Here is a 27,629-nt window from a genome sequence, read left to right as displayed (position 1 = left end):
CCGCTCCTGTCCCTGAGACTGGCGGTGATCCCATCATCACCTCTCCTCGCCGGGTCATTATAAAATAGTGTGATCAACAAGAGGCAAAAGAAAACAAAGGCTCTGAGAAATGATTTTCTTTTTTATTAAAAACAGTATTGCTAGTTACATAATTCATTCATAAATGAGAATGTGCAACTTTAAGAGCCAAGGCAGAGATTAAGGTGTAGCCCAGAATCCGATTTTCTCCATTAGTGTTCCAGTATCTGATGAGTGTGTTGGAGGATTTCGTTTAGCTAACGTTATTTTGCATTTAATTAAACAAACTGAATGTTTTCAATCAAAACATCAAAACTGATTGCATATGCGTTCACCCAGAGCACCCAAAACAATTAAACCCAAATCAGAATATAAAAAAAAAAAAAGAAATACATAAAATCATTAAAATTAACAAATATTCTCTTGTATATATAGTTTTAATGTGCTTTTATTTTTTCCTCCACTTAATCTAATAGCAAATTCTGGTCTATGCCTCCTTACACAGATTTTCTACCACAAACAAACCCTTGCTCTCCTCTGCTCTCTTCTTGTAGTCGGTCCACTCTTGAAGGCAGCTTGTTACTTTGAGAAATGAGGCATCCTCTGTCATGTTTCATTTATGTGGAAAAGAAAGGAGAAAAACAAGAAAAAAAAAAGGGGGGGGGGTGATCAGGGACACATACCCCCCAGTGCTTCTTTTAATCATCCACTCAATAAGTATCTACATCTCAGTCGGCACTAGGAATATTGATTCTTCTACAGAAAAAGCACTGTACTAAAGAAACGTGGGCAGACACAGACAGTACTGTGTCTTCTCCCATGTACTGTTCTGTAGTCATAAAGCCAGGTAGGCTAAGGGTTTGTGAAGCTGGAAATTATACAGAACTCAAGAGTTTTATACCTCGTAAAAAAAAAAAAACAATCCCAATAACAATAATCAACTCTCACATACGAACAAGTTCATATATTCCATTATCTCACAGAAAAGAAAACTGCTGAGTTACAGTTTTCTCAACTAGTAACCTGCTGAGAAAGAGACACCTTGACAGGTTACCAATGTCGTGTTGGACACATCCTTCAGACCTATCCTGAATGAGCGAGGCACTCCAGTTAGCCCACTGTTAGAGACTGTCTCGTATGTACACATTCATAAGATTATAGATCTGTGGATAAAAGGAAATGCACCCACTGAATCTTGTGATATCTCCCCAGAAATTACAAAGGGGCTTACATTTAACAGAGACAGAAACATTGCACAGACTATACTGTCTATTCCAACGAGGTGGACAATCATTTCTCTGATGCCTATCTGTCCCCTTTATATCTATGGATCACAATCAAAATAGAGAAAATGCAGCATCCTCATGCATCTTGGTGATGGGGTGTCACCAACACAAACTGCGTACAAAACAAAAGCAGGTGACAGTTTTCAGTGTAGCTGCTGTTAAAAAGTCTGAGTGTGTGAAGTTTTCGCATTCAGTATTGGCAGTTGCAGCAGTAGCCGTGTCGTTTGGCACATGTACATTACTGTGGTACAGAGCAAAGCAAGAAGAGGAACACCACTACCAAAACAGAAGCAGAAGGCTTACACATATCTGATTAATTGATAAACACTGGTAGGAAATGATGTTTTGTAGTATTTAACCATCAGAGAGAAAACAACACATCCCCTCATTTTCTTCAAAACAGAGTGTTATAGCCATTTATGTAAAATTTCACCAAAAAGAGTCCTGTTCTGATCCCAACAGTTCCTTTTAATTAGTTTAATAATAGTTCAGTAAGTCAATGCTCCGACCTTCCAAAATTACAAAAGTCCTCAGATGAAGCTAAAGTCTCTGCCTTTTGTTGAAGGTGGAGCTTTAGTGTCGTCCAAGCAAGTCATAGTGTTATTGTGTAGAGATGTCGTGTTGTTCCCACAGCATCTGAATGAGTGGTTAGCGTTGTTTTGTTTTTTTTTGAGCTAAGGGACTTAAAGTGGTCATAGTGTCACATCCGGTTGTCCACAGGGAGCGTAGATCCACATCAGTTTTCCATGTGGTGTCATTAGTGTGTCAGCTGCAATGGAGGAATGTAACAAAGAGAAAGAGAGAGAAGAGAAGCTGCAAAAAGAGTAAGGAGGGACAGAAGAGTCGAGTGTAAAAGGATGGAGTTTAGTCCCATCTGTAGTGTAATGGTCCCCCGTTGTCAGTTCAGCAAGGGCAGTAGGTGGGAGGAGGCTGTCGTCTTGTGATACACACAATCAGTTTTTCTGCAAGAAAAGAGGCACAAGTGTGGGAATCGATCATGTGCAGCAGCTAATGTAAGGCATTCAAGCCTCAGTGGGAAGAATCACACATTTCAAATTCAGATTCACAGCAGAGTTTTAAAACAAAAAAAAGAAAAGAAAAAAAAAACACAGTACAAAGTACGTTACACAATAGTGGCTGCAGGCAACAAAGTCACCAAACGTTAGATAAAAATTACACAGAGAAAAAAAATTAAAATCACATCTCAGGAGAACTAAAATCAGACACTTGACACTTTTCACCAGCAGGGGGAGCAAAGAAACAGTCAACTACAGTACAATGGAAGCTCATTGACAACACTGGTCACTGTCAGACACACAAATAGTCACAGTTCTTAGTACAAAACCAAGATATTAGGCCATACAGTGAGCTGAGAGGAGCAGCCAGGGGGACACACATACCATGCACTGACATGCAGTGTGACAGTGGGTGTAGCCTAACCATCGTAAGAATCCATTAGAGGCAAAGAGGCCTGCCTCTCCCCATACATCCCTCCCTGAGAGAGAGAGACAAAAAATAGAGGAGGAGTGTGTGACAGATAAAGAGACAGAAAGAGGAGGAAGAGAGGCCAAAAGAGGTGGGGGTGAGTAAACAAAGAGGTTTAAGTGTGAAAAAGAAATACAGAACAGCAAGTCAGAAAGAGAAATAAGTGGAGGGAAATGAAGCATCAGATAAGAAAAGAAAGAGGGGTTACAAAAAATTAGTTCAATGTTAGGTCATGTTTAAGGGGAAAAAAGAACACGGTGAGAAATTAGGTGCAAGACACACATCAACTGCAGTGCTTAAACGAGCGTGCATCAACATGCTGTCTGTGGGTGTGTGTGAGAGCATGTCCGTTCACACGGTTACGTTTTTAGCTGGAAGTGAGAGGTTGGTCTGTATATCATGAAATCTGGAAGCCCAAGAGGTGTGTACTTTCGAGATGATTAAACTGACCCCCACCCCACCCCACCCCCCCATGATCCTGATGATGATGATGATGTCTCCTGAATTCACAAGAAAAGTGGTGCAGGGGAACAATTTGTAAATGATAACAAGTTACATCCTGTGAAGGACTGCTCTACTGTTATAAAAAAAATCTTGAAAATGATCTTGTCTGGTCTATTATTCTCGCAATTACCTGCTGTAAGCACATAAAGTTATATTGGGGTTAGGAAAGGGATGTAGCAAGTATGTAGTCAAGTTTATGTTAGTAAGGGAGTTAAGTAATTGTCATGAAGGTGCAGTCATGCAGGGTTATGTGCGTGAGAGGGGTGTGGTGTGTGTGAGTTTACCTGTACTGCATCTTTGTCAGCAGGTTCGAATGTGTTATCCAGAGTGTTCCTTCTCCCTCGTTGGTCCAGTGTGGAGTAGGCATCTGAAGAGGAAAAAATGTGTTAAAACAGAGGTAAAGAGGTGTGTGTGTGTGTGTGTGTGTGTGTGTGTGTGTGTGTGTGTGTGTGTGTAATCTGGCCAGGTCTTATCTGTTTTCACCCTCACCTGGTCCCATGTCATTCATTGGAATCATTTCCCGGTCCCCTTTGCCGCCTGTGTATCAAACACACAAACACAATAAGCATCAATAACACAAGTTGTCTGTAAAGTTAAATGTTTTTGTTCCCTCAGAGAGTCAGCCAGAGCACCTCGAGCCAAAGATAGAAGTGTGTAGGTGTGTGAATGTTTTGTAAGTGTTTCTGAGTGTCAGACATGAGCCAGCTAGTCAAACACTTGCTGCTGTTCAAGCAATAATTAAATTAGACAGAAGATCAAAGGACACTACTTAAACCTGGTGCCATGTGCACTACACATGCAAATGTTTCCCTTTCACTTCCTCACCTTTGTCTATGAGCGGCAGAGTACTGTCCTCATATCCTCCGTTGGCTCTGGTGTTGTTGCTGGGAGGGTTTAGGTTGACCATGAAGTCTGTCTTCTTCCAGCCATCCTTCTCCAAAGTGCGCCGCAGTTCTTTGTAGCCCCACACTGTCTGCAGCACCAGGCCGGCGCCACGCACCTCCCGCTCAGAACGATTACTGGTGATCACAGTAGACAGGAGAGGCAGAGAGAGGGAATTAAAAAAGAAGATCGGGCTTCTAAGGAACCCATCAACAGAGCAAGTAAACAGATCAGCCCTTACCCATCCTTGTTAATGAGCACCAGTCTCTCAATGCCCTGTGAGGCTCTGAGGGTCTTGGCTGCTTCCAGACTAGAGCCCAGCACCTCATGAAGCGTGCTCAGTACTGACACCACCGTCTCTTCTGACAGTCCCCGCACCGGCTGACTCTGACCACCGCCAGGGAGGTTGGCCACCAGGTGAGGCACCGCATGTTTACCTAAAAATGCAGGAGTGGTTAAAACATTAAAGCACACTTAAATGCTGACACTGCTCTTGATACCATAAATCATTAAAACAGTACTTTAAAAATTATGGGAATTATGAGACACACAAAACACTCTGAGCCTCACCTAGTAGATCTCTATTGCGTGCATCAATGGCCAGGTTGCGGAGGGCTCCAGACATGGCTCGGACCACACGGTCGTTTCCATGGGCCAGCAGCTCTGTCATCATGGGTAGACCCTTCTCCTGGCGCAGCAAGGCACGGATGTATCGTCCATACTAAACAAAGACGCATATTTTCATTAAATTAAGGGACTATTATCTGTCTGTGACAGACTTACGGCTGCATTTTCATTAAGTGTATTGTTCAGATGCTCATCATCGATGCTCAACATGCTGAGGGCACTGCCGCGTAGACACCACAGTCTCTTCAAATGTTTTCATGTTTTATAATTGCCATTATACATCACTAGTAGGTAAAACACACGTTCGCATTCAAATTCATTTTCCAGGTGGTCTCTCTTTGCAGGGGGAACTCATTATTTCCACCCTCTGCCATCTACATCTACTCTGAAATATATCCAGAGAAAGAAGTGAACGAAGCTGCATGAAGACAGCCATGTGGTTATACAATATATTTACAGCATCTTGTAGATAATCCTATAGAAAGACACGTAAATTATTACTCTGTATTTATGTTGGCATTAAGAAACTAGAGCATTTGGTGTCTTTCCCAAGGACATTTACTGAAGGGCTGCACCAGCAAGTATTCAAACTCCCATTTTCCTAGATTACGCCATTCTCCCACTAATCTCGTGCAGATTTTTACCTCTTAAGAGTATTCATGACTGGATTTGCCTCCTTTAACAGTAACCCAAGGATTAACATTCATCAGAATCAGAATCAGAATCAGAATCAGAATCAGTTTTATTGCCAAGTATGCTTTCACATACAAGGAATTTTTCCTGGTGATTGGTGCAATTGATCAGCAACAGTGGGGCTCTCTAGCCTTGTTGATGAGGCTAATAGCAGATGGGAAGAAGCTATTTTTGTGGCGAGAGGTTTTGGTCCTGAAGGACCGCAGCCTCCTGCCAGAGGGGAGTGTCTCAAAGAGTTTGTGACCAGGGTGGGAGGAGTCAGCTACAATCTTCCCTGCACGCCTCAGAGTCCTTGAGGCGTACAGGTCCTGGAGGGACGGAAGATTGATTCTGAGATTCATTTTTCCTCTCCAGTAAATGGGTGGATTTTCAAGGTCAAGGCAAGGTCAAAGTTGTGGTTAAGTGGGATAATAGGAAGGTCTCAGAAAAGTTGAACATTAAAGGTTACATGATAATTTGAGTAAAACAGTGGGGAGGTGCTGTGTACTAAGGCCTTGGTCCATCTAACACTGCCTTAGATTCTAATGACTTATTATCTTCTAAGCTCTGTTTGGTCCTGGAGTCACTGTCAGAGCTGTGAATAGGTCTAGGTTCATGTTTGCTCAGATTCCCACAATTTGGGGCAAGATTGACTCCACACAGGGAGTGGTGGTGCTATAAAATGGAAAAAGATGATAACAGATAGCGGCTCTTACAGTCCAGCGGCCGGCACACAGGTTCTGAACAGCACCAGCCGAGGCCTCCAGCACAGTGGGGTTCTTGGACTCCTTTAGCAGAGAGGTGTAGATGCGGACCACCTCCGGCTGGTACAGCAACTCATAGCCTACACAAAAGACAGAAAAATGTGGAGCAGCAAGTAAGAACAGCAGGAGTGATTGATGGGAAATAATCAGGGGGACAGAGGGGCAGAAGAAACAGAGATTATGAGCAAATTCATATTTTTCTAAGTACAATACCAACAGTGAAAGTGAAACTGAGTCAGTCATTACCTTTAGCAGGTGTGGTCCTCTTTGGAATGTCTATTATATCTGCAGCGGCATCCTCATCTTTCCTACCTGGAAGTAAACATCAACATTACAGTCTTAGAAACATGTAACATCTAAATATGACAGATTCATTTTAGAGAACTATATCTACTGTTAGTATTTTTAATTTGGTTAGATATGTGTTGTCAGTGGAAATCACAAACTGAGATGTATGTTCTCTTGTGAGCATTTCACTACAACTCTTTTACAGTGAGGAGGAGTCGTGCATGTTAGTACTAATCCAACCTGTTTGCTCAGCTACAGCTCTTCTACTACTGCTAACACTAAGACAACAGCAGGCAGCGGAAGCAAAGTGCAGTCATACAGAGGTAAAGAGCTTACCTTTGGAAAACCACTCATCTGTAGCCCAGCGCAAAAACAGCAGAGAAATGGAGAGGAGGGAGGAGAGAGACAGGGGGTGAAGAGGGAGAGAATGGCAGAACAGGAGGAAGAGAGAGCATTTGAGTAAGAGGAAAGCAGCCATAATTGAGCCACCCAGTCAACACCTGATTACATCACCACGGTACCGCTGCCACCACACACAATCAGTAATGTGACATGCCGAGTATGAAGGCCACATGAAGCGAATCAAAGCGCACAACAGTTTGTGTAATTTCAAATTCACACATCCTAACTGCTCTGTACAGCATCAGTTTGAGAAAAGCAGTTTATTAAACCTATAGGCTTATCATTTCTTGTATGCTCCCCTTCTCTTTCATACAGTAGCTGTGTGACTGTTGTTGCATCTCACTGCAATCTGGTCTGGCACCATGCAAAAGTTCACAGTTAACCTGAACATTTTTTCTGTCAAACTCAAGGTTGTTGTTACTTAATCATTATCTGTTTTGGAGTATTTTAGAGTCATTGATTAATAAATTAGTTGACCTGAAAAAAATCAGGTGTTTTCTCAATTAATCATTTCAGTTATTTTACAAGACAAAATGCAGAAGTGTAAGGATTTGCTGTTTTTCTCTAAACTGAATATCTGAGTTTTGAGCTGCTCATCTGAAAAAACAAGACATTTCAAGACACCTTGGGCTCTAGAAATCTTTTTTATATTTCATACACTACATGAACAATCGGTTAAATTAAAAAAAATATCTGCAGAAATTATAATCTTTTATTGCAGTCCTACATTTTTAATTCTTATATTATATCTTCAGATGGTCAATGACTTTATGGATTTATTACATTTTATTCCCACACTGCCTCATTATATTCAAATAAAAAAGTCTGAAAAAGAAAGACAGCTAGCAGGGAGGATACAGCATCTGAATTATTCATGTGAATGTCAACAGATGGTCTTTGGCACTGCAAAATAATTTTATTATAACACTGGCAAAGCTACAAAACAGTAGAAAGGGGGTTTGTATTTGAGAAAAAAAAAAAACCAAATCAATACTCTCAGTGAAACACAAACAAAGCAGCTGGAGAGAGCATGAGCTTCCTCTCAGCTGGGGAAATTGTTAACATTCCTCTACAAGCCAGTGGTTTTGTTTGTGCAAGTGCGCTTGTGTGTGTGTGTGTGTGTGTGTCAGTATTAGTCTAGTAAGACACTGTTGACAACAGTGACATCACTGCAATTCTAAATCTTCCTGATCAAACAAATACACATCTCTCTCTCTCTCTCTCTCTCACCTTTGCCCTTGCGGGAGCTGAAGCACCCGCCCTTTTGGCTGGAGGGGGCGGGGCCCTGGTTGATAGGCGCGGCCTCCTGGTAGCGCTCACAGCCAGGGATCTCGCGGTGCACATGATAGGACAAGTTCCTCAGCAGACACACACTGTTCTCTATCAGCTGCAAAGATGGCGGGAAAACAGTGGGGTGAAATACAAATTCTCAAGTTTCTCATCTTAAGTACATCAAATCACTTATTTTCAGGTGATTATATGCTATTATTTTTTTTTTTAAAATGCCTGAACTTTGAACTCATTACTACTGAAAAGATAAACTTTATTGATCGCACACAGGGAAACAAGGGTCAACTAAATGGTGGAAAAGTTTAATGTCAAATAAAGCCACAAACCTTATTGTCAACATCTTTACAGTCAATCTGGGATTGGACAATGTACATGAGCGAATCCACCAATCCTGTGCACTCCCTCAGCTTCCTCCTTGCCTCACTTCGCTCCGAGCTCACATTTCTTTGGACGAGTGGAAAGTTGAGAGGATGGGAAACAAGAATGTAAAACAGAATAAGGATTAGCAGTGTGAACGGCTGGAGAAACAAACAAGGCAGTTAAGGGGTTGAAGGGGAAAGGAAAGAGTCACTACAAAAGGATTCCAGCACACAATGTCTGAACACACCCCCAAGAGTTGTTTGAATCAAACTCCTGTTCAAACTACTGCTTTACAAACAGGGTACAGTTTGACCAGATCATGTTACAGCCCTGGACCAATTTCTTCAATTGATCTGTGACTGAGTGCCACTTAAAGATCTAAGAGAACTGGATGGCTGGAAAACTGAGAACCAGTTAGTCCCTCATTCACTGATGTAGACGGGACGTAAAGAAAGGATCACAAAGGAGAAGACTCTGTGGAATGATATTCAGCCTTGGTCTTTTGTGCTGGCCTGTTTTTCCTAGTGATGGACACTCCCTCTCACACAATAACAGGACACATTCCCCTCCACAGCAGGGGGCCCTGATTTCACTTCACTGCATAGTTCAGGAAGTTTATTTACATGTTGCTGTAGGAAAACATTTTTAATATTAAAACTATAGACAGAATCAAATCATGACTGCAGCACAGATGTTACTACAGTTCCCCTATTTTTCTGCATTTCTACATTTCTAATGTCAGTTGTAGTCACTGTCAGTAAATCCTCTCTACACACAAGAGACAGAAAGAAAAACTCTTAAGTAAGTTTTAGAGTAAGTTCAGGGGAGGGTGGATGAATCAGTGTTAGATCTTCTACCTCATCGCTAAACTTTAATAAAAAGAATAACAGAGCAGCCAGGAAGGTAAAAATGAGCACCAGAAAAGCCTATCTCTGTCTGCCGGCTTCTGTTTGACCATGAACGTGGTCAACTACAAAATTTAAATTTCATTAATTTCATATCATATAATCTTAACAACTACTACCACTTTTCCTTTGGGCATCAAGCATGGAGCTCACTGACATCTTGTGTATTCATGAGATACATTGCTGATCTCCATCTCATTGCTACATTTTGTGTAAAATGCTAGGCAAATAACGAAAGTCATCAGACCCACATGGCTCAGCCTCGTGTTGAGACACACAGGTGTAAACAGATGTAGGTCCAATAAAGATACATCGAATAAGCCTCTACAACTCTGCTAAACTTCAAATTCAGATTTTATAGCATTTCAGATGTTTTTTTTTGCAAACTTAAAGTCTTGGTGTATTTTATATAATCTGGTCTCCAGTGCAGCCTTTTGTTTGTTTAAGGAGGCCGTAAGAGTAGGGATGTCACAATACCAAAAATTCAGCACAAATACCAATGAAATTCCACCAATGGATGTGCTCACACACATGCTCAGCTCTGAATCAACAGTCAACACACTGAACAGTAGAAGGTTTCTTGCTGATGTTATGAGCACCCAGGTCACATTATGAGCTGTCACTATGTTTGCCTAAACAAGCCAACATTAGTTTTGTCAACGTTGTGTGTGGAGTTTGAGGTGTTTCCTGCTGTGGCACCGATCACATACTGGCTTTTGATAGTCTATAACTTGTCTTTGATGATCTGCATCAAATACAAAATATCTCCTTACACCATGATGTGTTTTTTTTTTTTCCCCACAAGTTGGAGTGGACCTGTTGCTGCACTTGCACTTTCTGCTGCCATTTCATTTGTTGTTTTTTCCTATGTCAGCCTTCTTATTCAGACTAGGACAACTGTATTGTTATTACACTGCCCTCATCACTCCTGGAAGTATTACATCTCCACTACCTACAACATCTATGGTATCTACGCTACTGCAGAAAAACAAGTACCATCACATTTACAGATTTTTTGCCATCGACTTGGTACCAAAGCATCGGTTCTTGTGACATCCTTTTTAACAGTATTGATCTGTAGCACTACTCTGACACTGCAGGTCTTTAACTCCAGGATCTAGTCAAACTGTGTATTGAATGATACTGTCCAGACACTTTCTGCAAATACCAAACTTTTTAAGCCTTCAAGATTACCAAGTTATTCACACATACTTTTCTACAACCACAAGCGAACACTGTAATTAACCGTGTGGTCAAGGGGAATGCATAGATAACAGACCCGGAGGCTAGAACATACTGTTTACACTGTTTAAGTCAATGCCCCACTGTCCTCTACTCACCCCCTCCCTGTAAACTCTTCACCCTCGCCTGATCTCTGCCTGTTACTGAAAGGCATCAATTCAGTCAGGATTTCTTCTTTAATAAATAACTGACATTTAACCCAAAATATTTTAATGAGCACTATATAAAATTAAATAAGATATACTGTGCAAACGTTCTAGTCTTATCTCTCTGCGCTGCAGGACTGAGCGGTTCAGGAAATCCTTTGTTCCCACTGCCATTAGATTTTTTAACAACTCAGACAAAGGCAGTTGATAATGACACAGACTCAATCTTAATTTAACTAAATACACGAATAAGCCACAGGATAATTGTGAATTTCTCTATAGGGATAAATTAAGTATTTCTTATTTTTATCTTATCTTAAGTAACCAGAGAAAAGGCTTCAGACATGCAAAATGAACCAGATGGAGCATCCCATTACAGACTTTTGAATATAATGGACTTGCATTGAGTTTATGGTGCTCAATGGTTCATGCCTGTAAAAGTAGCATTAGAAAAGTATGTTTTACCTCAGTTATTATATGATTATTACCCAGAGATTTCAGCATGTTTTTAATCTCTGATTATTAGTGGGACAAAAGGCTTCACATTAACAGTTACTTTCCTTCCTCCTTTCAAATCAAACAGCTCTAATCTGCTTTCTGATACTACCTCCACCCTTCCTTCTTTCCCTCCTTTCCTCCCTACCTCAGGCAGCCTGCTGTGTTGGTGAGGGCCGTCTCCCACTCAAGGTGTCTGGGCTTGCAGTTCTCCTCCCCACCTCCTGCTCCGTTGCTCCCTTGCTCCCAGCCTGAATGGGGCACCATCACCTCATCAGAGAGAGCATGCAGTGCATGGTCCACAATTTCCATTTTCACAGAGTCATGAGACGACAGGTTCCACAGCGTCCCTGGGGGAAAAAAACAAAAAAAAAAACAATGAAAATACATAAAAATGTCCAGTTTAGTAATGCAGCTTACTGTCACTTCACAGCCCTAAAGAAAATCACAGCTTGGTAGATGTTCCTGATTTGTGAGACTAGTTTCAGATTACATCCCTGTTTATCCAGAGTCATATAAAATAACTGTTCGTGTTAAATTGCTGAGTAATGGCTAAAAAGTGTTTTGTAAGGTCACACTGACCTTGACATTTGACCACCAAAATCTAATCACTTCATCCTTGAGTAAAAGTGGACATTTTTGCCAAATCTGAATAAGTTCCATCAAGGCGTTACTGAGACATCATGTCCATGAGAGTGGGACGGACAGACAGACATACGGACAACCCGAAAACAATAAGCCTCTGGCCTCTGCTGTTGCCAGCACAGAGGCATAAACACACCACAGACTCAAAATAGCTCAAAGCAACATCACAGAGCAGCAAATAAATCCAATGAGTCCAATGAGAACAAACAGTTGCTTTTATTCTTATACTTATTATTTCATGTTGTCATTATTTGCCAGTAAGTGTTAAAAGGGAAACATTTGATAGTCATGAGTGTGTGTTTGTATGTGCTTCTAACCTGTGATAGTGTCAGTGAGGTCCTGGTCATGGGTCTTCCTCAGCAGCCTGACCAGAGCAGGCACTCCATCACAGTTCTTGATGGCGATCTTGTTGTCTGGATCTTTGCCGTATGAGATGTTCTTCAGTGCTCCGCAGGCTGCGTAGTGAACCTACAACACAAACAGTTTAATGAGAGATTGGTCATGATGGAGAACCACAGACACAGCACTGATTTCACTTACATGGATTTAGCGTAGTACTAGAGAACAGTGTCATGTCCTCATAACTGTTAGCTCTTGGCAGGGCTACTCATGCAAATAATTTCCTATAATCAATGTTGAATTTGTTGGCCACATTTCTAACATATTTTCACTCATGTTAATATCAGCACCAGTTCATGAACATCCTATATCAATATCTTATGTCGCTTTTGTTTCTGATACACTTTTAAATACATTTTGAAAAAGTTTTCATGAGTCGTATCTTAGCTTTCCACATGCACACACTCCACCCACCCCCACCCACTCGCTCACACACACACACACACACCCACTTGCTCACACACACACCCACTCGCTTGCTCACACATACACACACACACTGTGAGCCTTTGGAACCACTTAAAAACGTTAAGAGGATTGCTGTCTGACCCACTTCTCCAGTCAGCAAGTCACACCAGACTTCAAACTTGTCATTGGCTGCAGAGCATGAAATGTGAAGTAAAGATGTTTCTTTGCTTCGAGAGTGGAATGCATGATGTGGTTTGTCTGGTAATGCCCATATAAACATCAGCAAAACTTTGCCACCGCTTGGCCTAAATGAAAGGGAATCATAAAAAAAAACCACAGAATGTTTTGGCCGAAACCATATTTAGTACAAGTGTTGACCTCCAGGATTTAACCAAGAGAAGTCAAATATGTAATGCTTATTCCTATTCCTTATTCATTTGATATTAAGGCTCAGTCTCACATCCACCTTGTCCTTATCTCAGGCCAATGAACTGTCTGACTATTGCATCAGAAATACACTACATTTCCTAAGCCTCACTTTCACCCCATTTAGTCCAGTGAGAACACATTTCTAACAAGGTAAAGAATTGAACTGAAAACCATGGAACTGACCTCTTTGTTTGGATTATCAAGCATAGAAACTAGCGCCGGGATGCCTTTCAGACGACGCACATCAGACTTCACCTGGAAAGCAAAAGGATGGACGTTAGCAGTGGATGTAGATGTGTGGTCATTGAAGTCCAGTTTACTGTCTTTAAACAGCTCATCTAATCAAAATTATATCCTGGAAAATCCTTAAACAAAAAAAAAAAACATAGGTGGGAAAATTCACAAATAAATAATATAAAAAATGATGCCGTTTGTGGATAATGTCTCCTGACGTTAGACAAACTTCTTCAGTGCGTAGTTTTATTACCTTTTGCTTTATCACTACTGATATTTGTAAAGCTTAGCTACACTTTAGAGTTCTATCTCTGGTCCTTGATATACTAAATATAACATGTGCACTAACAAATTCATGATCAGCGATGTTGACTGAGAAACGGTCAAAAATTTGCAACTGAATAGCTGCTCTAACTAATTAATAAATGAAATCAAACTGCTTTTTTCTACAATTTATTTAGTTTAGTTCCTTTATATGTGAAGCCTGCTCCAATTCAGAATTAATCATTGAATCACCTCTCAACATTTAACTTTGTAGGACAGAAAAAAATATTCTCCACTGTCTTCTCCCTGAAATACAGATTTTGACCAATCCAGCTAATTTTACATCTCAGTCCTATCACATGTCTTAATCATTCTTAGAACATATACATAATTAATCATCTTTAATCTCTCAAGAGATGCATCTCTCACCCTCACACTCCTGACAACTAACTGCTTCTCATGTAAAAATTGAAGCCTATTCTACAGTAAGTGCCATGGGATAAGAGCTTTAAATTAGAAACGTTGTGCGTTCACGTGTGTGTCTCTTACTTTATCATTCTTGTAGGTGAGATGTTGCAGGTATGCAGCTGCGTTGCTCTTGACGGGGTCAAGCCTGTAGTTGAGCATGGCGATGACTTCTGGCAGCTCTGGCTGACGCCAGCCACCGGGGCCTGGACCTTTCCTTAGAGTGCTGTCCAACGAGGCCATGCTTCCTCTTTCACCCTGGGCTAGTGGTGCTCCTGCACCCCAATAGTACATGTCCCCTGGGCCGCTCATGTCACCATCCAAGGTGCCCTCATAGCTCCTGAGGATGAGAGGGAAGAACATCTGTCAATACATCTTTCATTACAAACACAAAGGAAAATTAGACACTGGAGTCTGTTGGATATTGGCACTAATCTCCCGATTAAATTCAATTTTTATTCATAAAGTCCAGAATCACCTCAGTTCAATTTGATTCAATTTGATTTGATTCTTGATGATTCAACGATATCAGATAAATACAACTGTATAAAGTGCATATTATGGGTTAAACCTTTAACACGGTTCCATATTATAAAACCAACATGATAAAAAACTTAAGGGCATCGCCATCATGCATACTTAAAAAAAAATAAAATAAAGGCTAAGTGCTATCTCATACAGCTATGCAAGAACTGTCAGCAATAGATTCATCACCTTAGCTCCACCATCCACTTTATCATCAGTTTGAGCACAGTTAGGGCAGAAAATGAAAGTCTGCTTAATTTATCTGTACTGTGCATTTTGACAGCAGATCAGCATGATATCTGCAGACAGCTGGTTCTGTTATCACCCCGGCAGGGACCAACTGACTAAAGCAGAATCCACACGATGTTCATTTAACTTCCTCAGCTTCTATCTCATAGCCACAGATATCTCTTCAACAAACACAAACCCAGACCTCAGAACAAGGTGCAGTGTTTTTTCAATCTATCCATCTGTAGATGAGATTTTTAGATTCACTATGAGATAGTGAGAGTCAGCAAACCATCCTGAGTCATGACAATCCTGTAAAATCCAACGGGTCTGCGTAGGCTGAAATTATTTATGTCACAGTTTATGGGACTGTTGTGACTGAAGGCAGTTCGTATAGCAGTTCATATAGTTCGTATATTTCCACTAAGTAGATATTTTACACATCATGCAGCCCTGACTGAACTAGTCTCAACAAGTAACCACTGCATACATATGACATTTGGTGCAGATGTTTACTGAGAAAAGATTTTAAGAATCCCAAAACAACAAAAAAATGAACTTTAAAAAAAAAAAAAAAAAAAAATCACAATCAGAAAGTTTTGTTTAAAAACAGTCAAAAACAGTTAAAACATTTTTTCCATTACTTCACCATTTCCCAAGCATTTAAGTAAATATGGAAGAAAATTATCTTGGGCACTTCACTGTCAGAGATGACTCACACACTACATACAGTGCAGACATATGGAACATACGTCTAGAGGTTAGCCATCGCTACAATGCAGATGAGTCACCACAAAAACACACTTCTTACCCAGTCCTGCGTGGAGGCCCGTGGGGGAATGCGTGGTGGTTGCGAGGCACAGTGCTGTAGTGCATTGGGTGTCCCATGCCATAGTCAGGCTCATCATAGCCCATGCTGCGCTGATCATCCTCCAGACCATAAGGCTCCGGAACAAACCTTGGGATGGAGGAGAGCTCCATAGCACTTCCCATACGTCCAACCTACACAGGGGCAGGAATTAGTGTTGAGTGATACAAGCTACAAGCCCAATGGAAGACTATTCCTACAGTAGGGCTAAACAATATGCAAAAAAACATATTGCCATTATTATGGCAGATATTGTGATTGCAATATGAGTCACGATTTTAACTGGAATAGTCATTTTCATTGAAATTTTTTTTCAATTGAGGATGATGTGATTTTTGCTGGCTCTTGGGTCTCTACCGAACAAGCATGTTCCCTTACACAATCTCTGTAGCAGCATGATGCTTCATTTTATGGTATGTTGTGACACATTTTACCTTTATCAAAAAAATTGCAGCTCCTGCAATTTGAATATTGCACTTGGCCATATTGCGCTTTCCATTTTATTGTAATTAACTGTGCAGCCCTGGCCTATAACTACAGAAATCCTATTCAATTCAATTCATACAGGATGGAAAAAAAGCACCAAATTTAGCAAGTGAATCCTGAGGTGTCAGCAGGGCAAGTTATAGTCCTGCTAAAAGAAAAGCAGCAAAGCAAATGATGCAATGACTGTTGAACACACCTGTGGTTGAGCAGCATACGGATCCAGCTGGCTCCTGCTGGGGGCTCTGTAGCTTGGATCCAGAGTTCTGTAACCATCTGGATGGACTGGCCTAGAGAGCAGAGGGAAAGAGGTTGAGAAAGGGATTGGTGGGAGGGGAAATATTGGCTGAGAGATTATCAAATTAACATTTGTGAAGTCATTGTCTACTCTGTTTGATCATGGCTTGAATTCTACATGAATGTCAACAAACATGGTTACCTGTAGCGATCATCCATGCGAGCACCCCTGGTAAGGCTTGCATAGGTCTCAGACGGAGGTCCAGTGCGGTATTCGTCATACCCTCCTGGAGGTCCGTAGTGGTAGTTTCGGGGCACAGTGTGAGTGGGGTAGTCCATAGGTACGCCTCCACTGGGTGCCTGCCTGTAGACCATGGGTGCAGGGTAGCCCCCCATACCTGTCACTGAACCCCCACCATCCAGGGAAAGTGTGTCTGACACAGAGGGGATGACTGTGCGAGTGGTGGTGGTCTTTACTACCTTCTTTACCTTAAAGAGCAAAAGACGGGAGGCAGGAAACACGATGTTAGTGCTGAATTTTATTATGCATGAAAAACTAGATGTTAGAGAGATGTAATCCAAAGGGAAATCTTCTAGTTCATCATAACAGCTGCAGAATGATCCAAGACAGAACTCATCTGTAACCATTTCTGCTAGTCCGTCACTTCAGTATTGCTTTATACAGCACACTTTGCAACAAGCATTTCTATTTGCATCTCATGTTACCGTGGTTTCTGTGCGCCGAGTGGTTCCATCTTCACTGGTCTCCACAGAGACGACAGGCTGGGACTCCTGGGGTTCCTCCTGCACCATGAACGTCTCCTGCACCACCTGACCAGGCTCCATCCTGAACTACACACAGAGAAATAACAAATGGAGGTTACACATGGGGTCTCCTTAGGGTTAAAAATTGAATGACCTACACAGAGGACTCTGATCGGTGCTTACGTGATGTGTCCCGTTGATGTAGCCCTCGTTCAGTGTCAGCCTCTCTATGTCTGCATCACAAGGAATGCGGCCGTTCTGCAGAGAGAAAGAAATACACTTGAGGGGATCCGACACACACGCACACAAAGATATAAAAGAATAATTATGCAAGAACCAAGTGAAAGTCAGTGACGGTTTAATGCTGGGTTCACAGTCTGAGCCAAAGAAGTCTGCATGGACTGTAAGAATGAAACTGCATGAACTCCACAGGTATGTAAACATCACGAACACAAGCAAACACACAGAGGCTTTCATGTATGCACTCCTCACCCCTAAACACAAACAATGAGGTAGTTAAATGGAACATACTCATTCAACAGACTTGAACAAACATAAATGAACTGTAATGATGGAGTGAACAGATGAACAAAATTAGTAGTGAAATGAATAATGACCCACAGTGAAATAAAACCTCTGTCTCATGTGTTACCACTTGCATTGCCTGACCCCAGGGTGGTGATGGGTGTGGTGCACTTCCCATTCCAGCCACAGGGGGAGCTCTAAGCATCTCTACTGCCATCTCTGAAGTTTTATATCCACAACATAAGGGGATACAAGGAGCACAGCCAGGGCGGGGAAGTGCTCACCACTGATTCAAGGATGAAATGCAGTCATCTGTGACTGACAGAAATTGTGTATTTTCTAATTTCAAACGCAGAAATGACCTGAAGTTAACTTGAACTACTTCCTGGAGGGTCAGTGACAACTTTTTGAAGTGCAACTCAGGCCGGATCAAGTAGACAAGACATAGATTAAGCAAATGAACACGCTCTTTAGTGCAGATCAGGGCTCAGTCCGAGGGAATAGTAGAAAGTGCCGGGCAGATGTGAGCGTGTGGGAACCTGTCAGTAACGACAGAGGTCGTGTTGCACTGCCTGGGAGAGTGGCAGAGGCATGCCGAAGCCTCTGGGCTATGTAAACACATACAGAGATAAGAACTAGCACAAGCTACTTTTCTGCTGCTCTCACTATAATACAGAAAACTCTACCTAAATTTCTACTCCTTATCAGCCACAAAAATCACCTGGGACAGGGATGTGACCCGATGAATGCGAGCCAACATGCAAGAGCAGCAGATGACAGATGGAAAGTGAGCAGCTGTAAGAACCCAATTGTTTATTTTCTAAGATTGCCTCAGGGCCAAAAGTGTGTATGTGTACATGTGTTTGCCAGGTTATTCCAGCACGCTAATGACCAAGAGTGTCAATAAGGAAGCGAAAGAATGAGCAAGCATGGGTGTGTGTGCCTGCACGTCTGTCTGTAAAAGGTAAACTCAGAGCATGAAGTCACTCGTCACTCTCTGAACCAGATAACTGACTCACCCATGATAAAGAGGGTGTATAAGCAAACAGACAGCAAATAACACAAGTTATGAAACTGACTTGGAAATCAAGACTTTTATTAAGAATCACAGCTGATGAAATGTGTCTGAATAGACTGTAGATAAGGAACTCTGAAAAGGCAGCTGAGGTATGTTTTTCTTATAACGGAAATAAATCAAACAACCTATAAATAAACCAGCTGGTTGGCATATTGCCGCTACATACATAAACTCTTGATGACGGTCCAGGAAAAGCCCAATATCACATATAATTAAACATCAAGCAAGACATCTCTCTGCATGCAAATGCCCACGGACAAGTGAGGACAAACATGATGGGTTGCACTGTGTTGTTAAGTTTGATAGGTGGGGGGATATGAGGATGATGAAAGGAAAACTTATTTTGAAGGAGACAAGGATGGTATCTGAGGAACTGATGGAAGATGGAAAAAATGCAGTATTAAAAGCTGCGCAGAGCAACAGAGGGTGTAAATTACCTCCTCGGGAAGGCTTCATTGGAAGGTGTTTTAGTCGCTTTATTTGACTCAACTTTTAATCATCAAAAGTCCAGCCTGATTAACACCCACAGGAGGAGGTATTTTTCCCCCCAGGCTTCGTCTGGGTTCTGCTGCCATCCAGCCAGTCCACACTGATGGAATGAGGGTGATCATGGAGATGACTTTGGATGAACTCACTCGGATCAAGGAAGAGTGAATCCGAGGGAGTTTTCAATGGAAAGTGTGTGTGGGGGTGAGGATGGACAGGGGTTTCATTCCGTGTTACCTGCATGTTGGGGAGGGGGCGGGGCAGGGTGCCGGCACACGACCTCCGCTCCTCCTCCAGAGCTCGGCTCAGCATCTCAAACTGCCTCTCCTGCTCCCGCACCGAGGCCAGCAGGGAGGCCGTACTCGCACACTGCTCCATTCACACGCTGAGAGCAGAGCACAGGACAGGACAGGACAGGGTCAACACCAGAGAGCAGGAAGGGATTTAACCAACACCGGGATGTCATCAAAGAACAGACATACAGCAAGACTGAAAAACCCAAGTACAGAGGTATAAAGAGAGGCCCAGGCACGGTGCAGATGTAGGAACCGACACTGTGAAGAAGTGCTAATGAAGTTGATATTTAGAGCAGCAGGAGCTGATGCAGAGAGGCTAAGCAGGGGAAGATAAATGAGGGAGGAGAGAACAAACTGGGGAGATAAGGTAGCAGGTACAGAGAAAACGTGACTACAGACAGAACAAAAGTGAGAGAAACTGAAAAAAAGTGATTATTCAGTTCAAATTCAAGGTGAGAAGAGCATCAGCAGAGCAGGGATAGAAGTGAACTACTCTCACTTTTTTCAGGGCATTTCATCACCTTCTGCTATACAGGGTTAAAAATAGAGAGAAAGTGAGATACATGACGAGAGACAATTGCAGCATGTTTTCAGCTTGTTAACACGTCTTCATTCCAAGGGTGCAGAGCAAGTGAGGAAGGATGAAGAAGATGAGCGTGAGAGGAGTTAGAGGATTTATTAAGAGACAGTGTCACACCATCACACCAAAACTGAAAATCCAGAGGTATTTTGAATTGAGGGTGTGTGCTCTCCACAGCAAGAAAAAAAGGGGGGCAAGCCTCGTTTCTCCGCACCGGTGTGTGTTAAATGCTGGCTAACACTGAAATGCTTGATGAAAATTTCTCTAGAAATGCTATTAAGACTTTATATTGTACTTAATGTCGCTTACTAGTTAGAATATGGATGGCATTTCATCTGTACACATTCCATTTGGTTTAACAGGAGATTAAATGAGGGCCATTTCTTTATAGCTTGGCTGCTATTATTTCTGCAAACTCACCGGAATAAATGAGTTTTAAAATCGCAGGAGAAGTCATAAAACTGGAGCTGGTGGTCAATGACCTTTTTATCGTGCATTTGGCTTTGATTCAGCACTCCAGAGTAAATGAGTGCTAAAGCAGCAAAGACGAAGAGCTCCACAATAATGAGAAAAATTATTATTTTCTTTCTTATGCTCAATATTGCGATCAGGAGACAAAATGTATTGAGAGAAAATGGTTGTGCCTTCTGTTGTGCTTTGATTATTTGAGGGCACAACTTTAGCTCAAAGAAACTTTACCTCCATCTGGTTTACAATCAAACTGTGGTGATTACAGACAAATTCAAAAGAAACGATTTACTCTTGATCGTTAAGTTGATCAGTTTTTTTGACTTGATAGAACCTGCTGCTGCTCCTCTTGAAATTCCACTTTCCTAACATGGAGAGTTTAATGGTCATTCACATGTAAAGGGATTACTTGATACACCAGACATGTTAAGGGAATGCATCATAATGAAACTAGTATTTCAGAATAACCACCTGAATTATATAACCACTGATTATGGAAGCAATAAATCCTGATAGACAAATACCAATGATTCATTGTGAAGCCATACAGAAAGGTGCCTGCAAACAAACTAAGCAAGAAAAGCAAACAAGAAGAAAAGTTTGATCATCAAACTGGCCTTTTAGAAGGAAATGCAGTTTAACACATGCCACAGATGACCTAAACCCAAATTACAGAGGCATGATAATAAATGAGTATCACTCTATCCTAAATTAAGACAATGACAAAGTCCTTTTCCTCAGACATCCTGATGAGGGAGGAATGAGGAATCTGTGGAGGATTACTTCAGCAGTGTCTGTCTAATAACGGGATGACATGAGCATGGCTCATCTCCAAACCAGGGCAAAAACCATTTTCTACTTCAAAGTTCACTGACTCATGTAGATCAAATCTACTCTCCATCCGCGCACACAGGACTGGCAGAGTGAACAAAGACTCCTGTATTAAGTCTGAGTGTGCACATACACCAGTGAGAGTGTGTGCTCGCATCCGTGAGAGTGTAGAGTGTGTATGTGGGTCAGAGACTAAATAAAGGTGGCGAGTGTGTGTGGCTGACGTTGATTTTATCCTTGAATACTCAAACAGAGCTGCAGCAAGTTTTGGTGAAGTTAACGGTGCTCCTTGTTTCTTTTCATTTGTGTGGAAAATAAAACACACATTGGAGGACAGAGGCACAGATGAGCCACACAAAAACACACACACACATACACACACAGCCATTGTCATACATTCCACAGTGAGATTTAGCGTGTCATATCCTGTCTCAGCTGTTGGAAGCTGTCCTAATAAGGGAGCCCTTCACTCTTTCATTGTGCTGCTCTGATCCATCTCTCACACCAAAGTATTTTCTTCCCAACCAAACACTTCAGTCCTGGAAAAGGGAGAGTGGGAGCAGTAACTTTCTCTGACCCAATCAGAGTGGCCAACCACAAACCAACAAAGTGCTTCTATAGTGGATAATGCTCACAAACTGAAAACCTTGTTGAATTGATTTCAAGTGGGTATATGTGTCCTCTGTGTAAAGCTATGAGTGCACTCAAAGTTAAATGGAAACCTTGACATATCAGCAGTTATTAGCCAAGATCCCAAAAACAATAAGAAATAAAGGTGACAACATGCGGCAGCGAACTACAAATAAATGTTTGCAGTGTCATGAAGGCTGCCAGGAGCAGTCGTCAAGTTTTACAATGGGGACTATGAATGACGAAACACTGACACCACGCATTAGATAAGTCAATGTAGTACACTCTGAGCTCTTCGTTGCAGCTCTGTCAAAATATCAGCGCTTTTAGGAGGGCATAGAAGATGGTGTGCCTGAATTTAACAGGCAGACAGACCCACAGAGTCTCTGTAGCTATGTAAGTCTCACCGCTAACATTCTTGTGGCAGGGTGTAGTTTCTTGTGAGAGAGTTTTAAATGGTTTTAGCCACTTAAAGCCTGGGCATTAGTCATTAATCTATTGTAAGGCCATTAGCAGCAACGCAAAATCGTGTCTGCTAATGGGATAGCCCGGGAATTACACTGCTAAGCCACTTACCAACCTGAGCCAACACACAAAACAGATGTACACACACACTGTTAGTGTCCACTACTCACTGAAAAAACGCCACACTCACAATCAGTTTGTTCGTCAATCAGCCAGTGTGTATTGTGACTGCAGTGTATTCCCCCATTATCATATGCTATCATGGCTATTTCAGTTGTGGTTGTGGCAGGGTGACATGCATCCTGTTCCAGTCCACACACACACACACACACACACACACACACACACACACACACACACACACACACACACACACACACACACACACAGCTGAGGTGAAGCTATGGCAAAATGCTGTTGTGGCTTGGCCAAATGCTCTGCTGACTCAGCCTCATTTGAATGGACACACAGAGATTTGGCCTGTGTGTGTGTGTGTGTGTGTGTGTGTGTGTGTGTGTGTGTGTGTGTGTGTGTTAGCCTTGGCCCACATCCAACAACTACCGCCTTTACCATCCTGACTTGAAATCATGAAACCACCCCTCCATCACCCCTCTCCCATGTGGCCTGCAGTGTGGACACAGTGTGGTAGCTGCAGAGACACACACGCCCACCCACACTCAAATTCACGCACACACTCCACGGAGACTGTTCAGGGACCTCTGCAAGGCCAGCTGTCTAATCTACAGGACACCAACTTACTATTCTTAGTGGGGAAGGAAACGTGCGGGCAGCTGTAAATGAGACGACAAAAAAAGAGGGGGAAAAAAGGACCAGTGAGTTGGCGTATGTTCACAGCAAGGAGATATCTGGACACAACATCACTTTGAGGATGGATATCATCTGGGTTTTTTCTGTTGTTGTAATATCATAAAAAGCATTAGTGTTGTCTTTTCTTACTCCTAAAAGCACCATTAGAGTTAGGTGAAACAATTTTTACTTGAATGAAACAAACATTAAATGCCTCTACAAATGAATTTCGCCCACACACAGTATCACCTACCCTTACTTTAAAACACTGTATCAACTAAGTGTTTCAACTCTATTTCGTTATTGGCTGATCTGTGTCTGTCTCAATAAATTTTGTCAATCAAATGTCAAAGAAACTAAAGAAATATGCCAACCACAAATTTCCAGAAGCCAAGGTGACATCTCCAAACAGCCTGTTTTGTCCAATCAACAGGCAGAGATATTCAATTTACGATGATATAAACATAAAAGTAGCCAACTGTCACATTTGAAAAACTAGAACCAGCAAATGTTGGGCATATTAGCTTGCTGAATGATTATAATTATTTATTGAATCACAAAATCATTGTTGTTCATACATGTCTGTCTATTGACCCATTTACTACTCACTACCTGCTTGGCCATCACACCCCATTTGTAATGTATTTGACATCAGTGACATTATCCTCTACAAAGAGTTTCCAGCAGTGTTTTACAGAGAGAACACACACATATGTCACACAGAAAATGTTTGTGGCCATTGACTAAGTAATAATCTACTAACTAAACTAATCACAGGACAAGACTCATCAGTATCCAGGTGCCTTACTACAAAGACCAAACTATTTCCTGAGGGACAACCTGTTTGCCTCCATCAATTTATGGTAAATATATTATGGCATAGTTAAAAATCAATCTCATAATTTCATGCACTTTTCATATCACGATATCACAGTATCGTAAATGTAACCAAAGTTAATTAAAGGTCAACATATAAAATGATGAAACTTATGATAAGAACTGGGTTCCACTGTTAAGCATTAGATCAGATAAATCTCTTCACACTTGTGTGACTTAAATACCGCAAAACTGATACAAATTAGACCACAGACCCCCATCCAATAAGACTTTGTCCCAGGGTTTCCTATCTGATAAGATTTTTGCTTTTAGATGTTTTATTACACAAAGTGTTTGAAACCCATGGCCAAAACAGTCATACACTCTGTCATTGTGTTAGTTATTGATGGAATCATAGTGAAAATTAATTGTTATCCTTTTTGCTGGGAACCCTGGGGAACCCCCTGAAGGACCCCTGGGGGCCCCTGGGCACCACTTTGAAAATCAGTGAATTAAGTAACTAATTTCATTTGTTTGTAACAAAATGTTGTTCATAATTGTTAACTCTGACAACTGAATTTTGTAAAAGAGTAACTCATTATGTTTTTATCACGAGTCCACTAAAAGTCAACAGACGAAAATACTGCTTTGTCACCCAGCTGTAAAACATTGTCATATATGATTTAGTTAATATAGGCCAGCTCCATGTCTACCTTATCCCTCACTGTAGTTTTTACTTCAAAAGACAATAAAAATAATAAACAACAAAGAATCTATGTTCTGGGTCAATCACTATAATATAATAATTGACAAACCAACTAAAAAGTAAATGTTCAGCAGTCAGTGAAGATTTACTACTGGTGAACTGCAAACAGAGTTTGACCACTGCTTAACAAGGAAGTTGGTTAAATTGCTGCAGTAAAAATGCAAACTGGCACTCAACCTTTCCAAGAAGTCAACCACCAGCACTGAGCGAGGGTACCATACGACAGCTCAGCTTCACAGCTTTAGAAAAATCTGTGAAGTCCGTGCGTATTATCACACACCTCACAATTCCTCTTCTGAATGGACAGTGTACTGACGTGCTCACCGTTCAAATAAAAACATGACTGCAGGTGTAACCGTTGGAGGTGGAGAGATAAAGAGAGACAAACAGAGAATGAGAGAGAGAGAGAGAATACAGACAGGGAGGAGGAGCAAATATAAGAAAACCCCAGCTTCTGTGTGTCAGAGGGACACACCCGTGGTGTGCTTTGAAAGCCCGTCATTACAGAGGCTCACAAATGATAGCCCTGGTTAAAAAACTGGCTGAGCAGCAAGACTTCAGCCCCCACAGACAAAATAGCTAGGAACAAATTCTAGACACCAAAAAGAAATGTCCAACTTTTGACTTTTCTGCCCCTCCTTTTTACATCTTGCGGAGGGGGCATTTCTGAGCAAACAACTTGTCCAAACTTGCTCACAATCTCCTCCATCTCTGTTCCAGCAGGTCAAAGCAGACATACCCGCAGGGTATTTAGAGGAATATGCCAGGCATGTCCATCCTGTACTTTAACTCACCAATCAGCTGACTATATCATCACAAATCACAACAGCAATTTACAATTACTATAGACAAGCTGTCAAAAATATCTCAGGTCCGTCTGTCGTTCTTGTGCAAGAATTTTTGTTGGCAGACAGAAACTACAGAAGATCATGATTACAAACTGAAACCAACAAGCTTAATCCAGGAGTGATCCACTGAAGCAGATTCAGCCAAGTCCCTCCAGTTCACACTGAAAAACTGTAAACTGAGAGGGTGTCTGTGTTGCAAGTCTCTTCACAAGGGACAGAATAATGAAGCAACAAACACGCCTGCCACCTTACCACACCCCACACAATCAGACCCACACAACAGGTTCTTGCTTTTGTCCTTTGTAGCTCCACCACCACAAATCCTGTCTCCCTTCTCCACCTGGCAGACCACATCAAAAGACAGTGGCTGAAACACTAAACAGTGCGTTTTCACAGCAGACACACAAAAATGCTCAAAAGGCCAAAAAAAAGAAAAAAGAAAAAAGACACACCTTGCGTTTCAGTCACCTGATAGGAAACGAGTAGCACCACTGTCCGCAGAGAGGGTGATTCAGGTACAGCACATAATAGAAAATTGATAAGTAAACCGAGACTGGACTTTGACTCCTAAATTACGGTCTGCAACGCGACGAGCTGGCCATTCACTTCCGTGTACTCTCACCTGTCCTGGATACCTCCCAGGTCGAGGAAAACTGACGAAAAGCTCTTGTGAAATCTTGCTGCTTCAATATTGAAAGGCAGCAAAGAGAAAGCACGCAGTGTGAAAGGCTATCCCAATCTTTAATGTTATAACGTTATACACCTCCCAGCCACCCACAAACCACACCATTCATGTAATAAATTGATGTTAGCTAGGTAGTGTTACGTTAACTGTCTAATGGACGGTTTTAGCCGTCCACATATAGACAAAGTTTAGCTGCATGTATAAGTTTTGCTAAACTTTTTACAAGTCCCACTCTTGATAAGTTATTCATCAAGCTAACGAATGGGATACACTAATGCTAGCCACATTAGCTTGCGCTTTGGTGGCTAGCCTGCTAACGCTCCGTTACAACAATCAAGTTCACCAAATTAAAATCACTCCCTTTTCCACCCACAACAACTCCCAACTAGCTGCACCGAGCACAAAACACCAAGAGACCGTCCATTACCTATTCTGGAGACTGTTAGGCTTGTTTTTCAAAGTCCATAAGTGTTTGCGAGGTGGATTCAGGCCTAGCCTAGCCGACCGCTGCTGCTGCTGCTGCTGCCGCCGCTGCGCTGACACAACCCAAACCTCGACCCGCAGGCTCGGAGAAGAAGTGAGTTGGGATGAGACAACAAAAACACCTCGGCGTGGCCGCGCAGACGGCGTGAAACGGAACAAAATAAACCGTCCGCCACGGGGCGAGAGCACTCACGGCGAAGACAGAGAAAACACCCACCTATGCAATTTCCGATCCTCCGTGCCTTCGCTTGTTGATCACTTGTCTCTGCTCTTCCTCTCCGCTGGGGGGGGAAGGTGGGGGCGAGCGAGGAGAACGGAGCGGAGTAGAATGGAGCAGCGGAGCGGAGAAGAGAATAGCGCTGGGCTGGTTTACAGGCAATACACGTCTTCTTAGGCTTATCTATCTGATAGTTATTGTTAAAAGACTACATACATTACATTCAAAATAAAAAAAAACAAACTGTGCAATAATATCATACTGAATATTTTGATTAATATTGTTAAGTCATTGTTTAGTAATTAAAAAATCTATTTAATTTACCTTTATTC

At 41.8% G+C, this 27,629-nt stretch overlaps 1 protein-coding gene across 13 annotated transcripts; it reads right to left on the bottom strand.

Annotated features, from left to right (window-relative positions):
• Positions 1-103: 103 nt before the first annotated feature.
• Positions 104-27,445, bottom strand: ctnnd1 (catenin (cadherin-associated protein), delta 1). Of its 13 annotated transcripts, none has more exons than XM_071505132.1 (23): positions 27,298-27,445; positions 19,643-19,790; positions 17,500-17,574; positions 17,278-17,403; positions 16,754-17,040; positions 16,514-16,604; positions 15,775-15,965; positions 14,295-14,550; positions 13,431-13,502; positions 12,329-12,479; positions 11,515-11,716; positions 8,545-8,662; positions 8,159-8,315; positions 6,863-6,880; positions 6,485-6,550; positions 6,191-6,318; positions 4,746-4,896; positions 4,417-4,612; positions 4,119-4,312; positions 3,783-3,830; positions 3,578-3,660; positions 2,705-2,799; positions 104-2,266 (listed from the first exon to the last, which is right to left on the bottom strand). In XM_071505132.1, the coding sequence occupies exons 2-22, from the start codon at positions 19,781-19,783 to the stop codon at positions 2,740-2,742; spliced, it is 2,811 nt and encodes a 936-aa protein (XP_071361233.1). In that variant the 5' UTR covers positions 19,784-19,790; positions 27,298-27,445; the 3' UTR covers positions 104-2,266; positions 2,705-2,739. The 13 variants fall into 13 exon arrangements, with proteins under 13 accessions (XP_071361233.1, XP_071361234.1, XP_071361236.1 ...); XM_071505133.1 differs by lacking the exon at positions 27,298-27,445 and adding an exon at positions 27,025-27,291; XM_071505135.1 differs by lacking the exon at positions 2,705-2,799.
• Positions 27,446-27,629: the final 184 nt, after the last annotated feature.

The sequence above is a fragment of the Trachinotus anak genome, unplaced genomic scaffold, assembly GCF_046630095.1.
Source record: "Trachinotus anak isolate AG129_WGS33_773 ecotype Australia unplaced genomic scaffold, CSIRO_AGI_Tana_v1 ptg000019l, whole genome shotgun sequence".
Taxonomy (NCBI): Eukaryota; Metazoa; Chordata; class Actinopteri; order Carangiformes; family Carangidae; genus Trachinotus; species Trachinotus anak.
The sequence above is the reverse complement of the archived record's forward strand: the minus strand, read 5'-3'. Positions and strand labels throughout refer to the sequence as shown.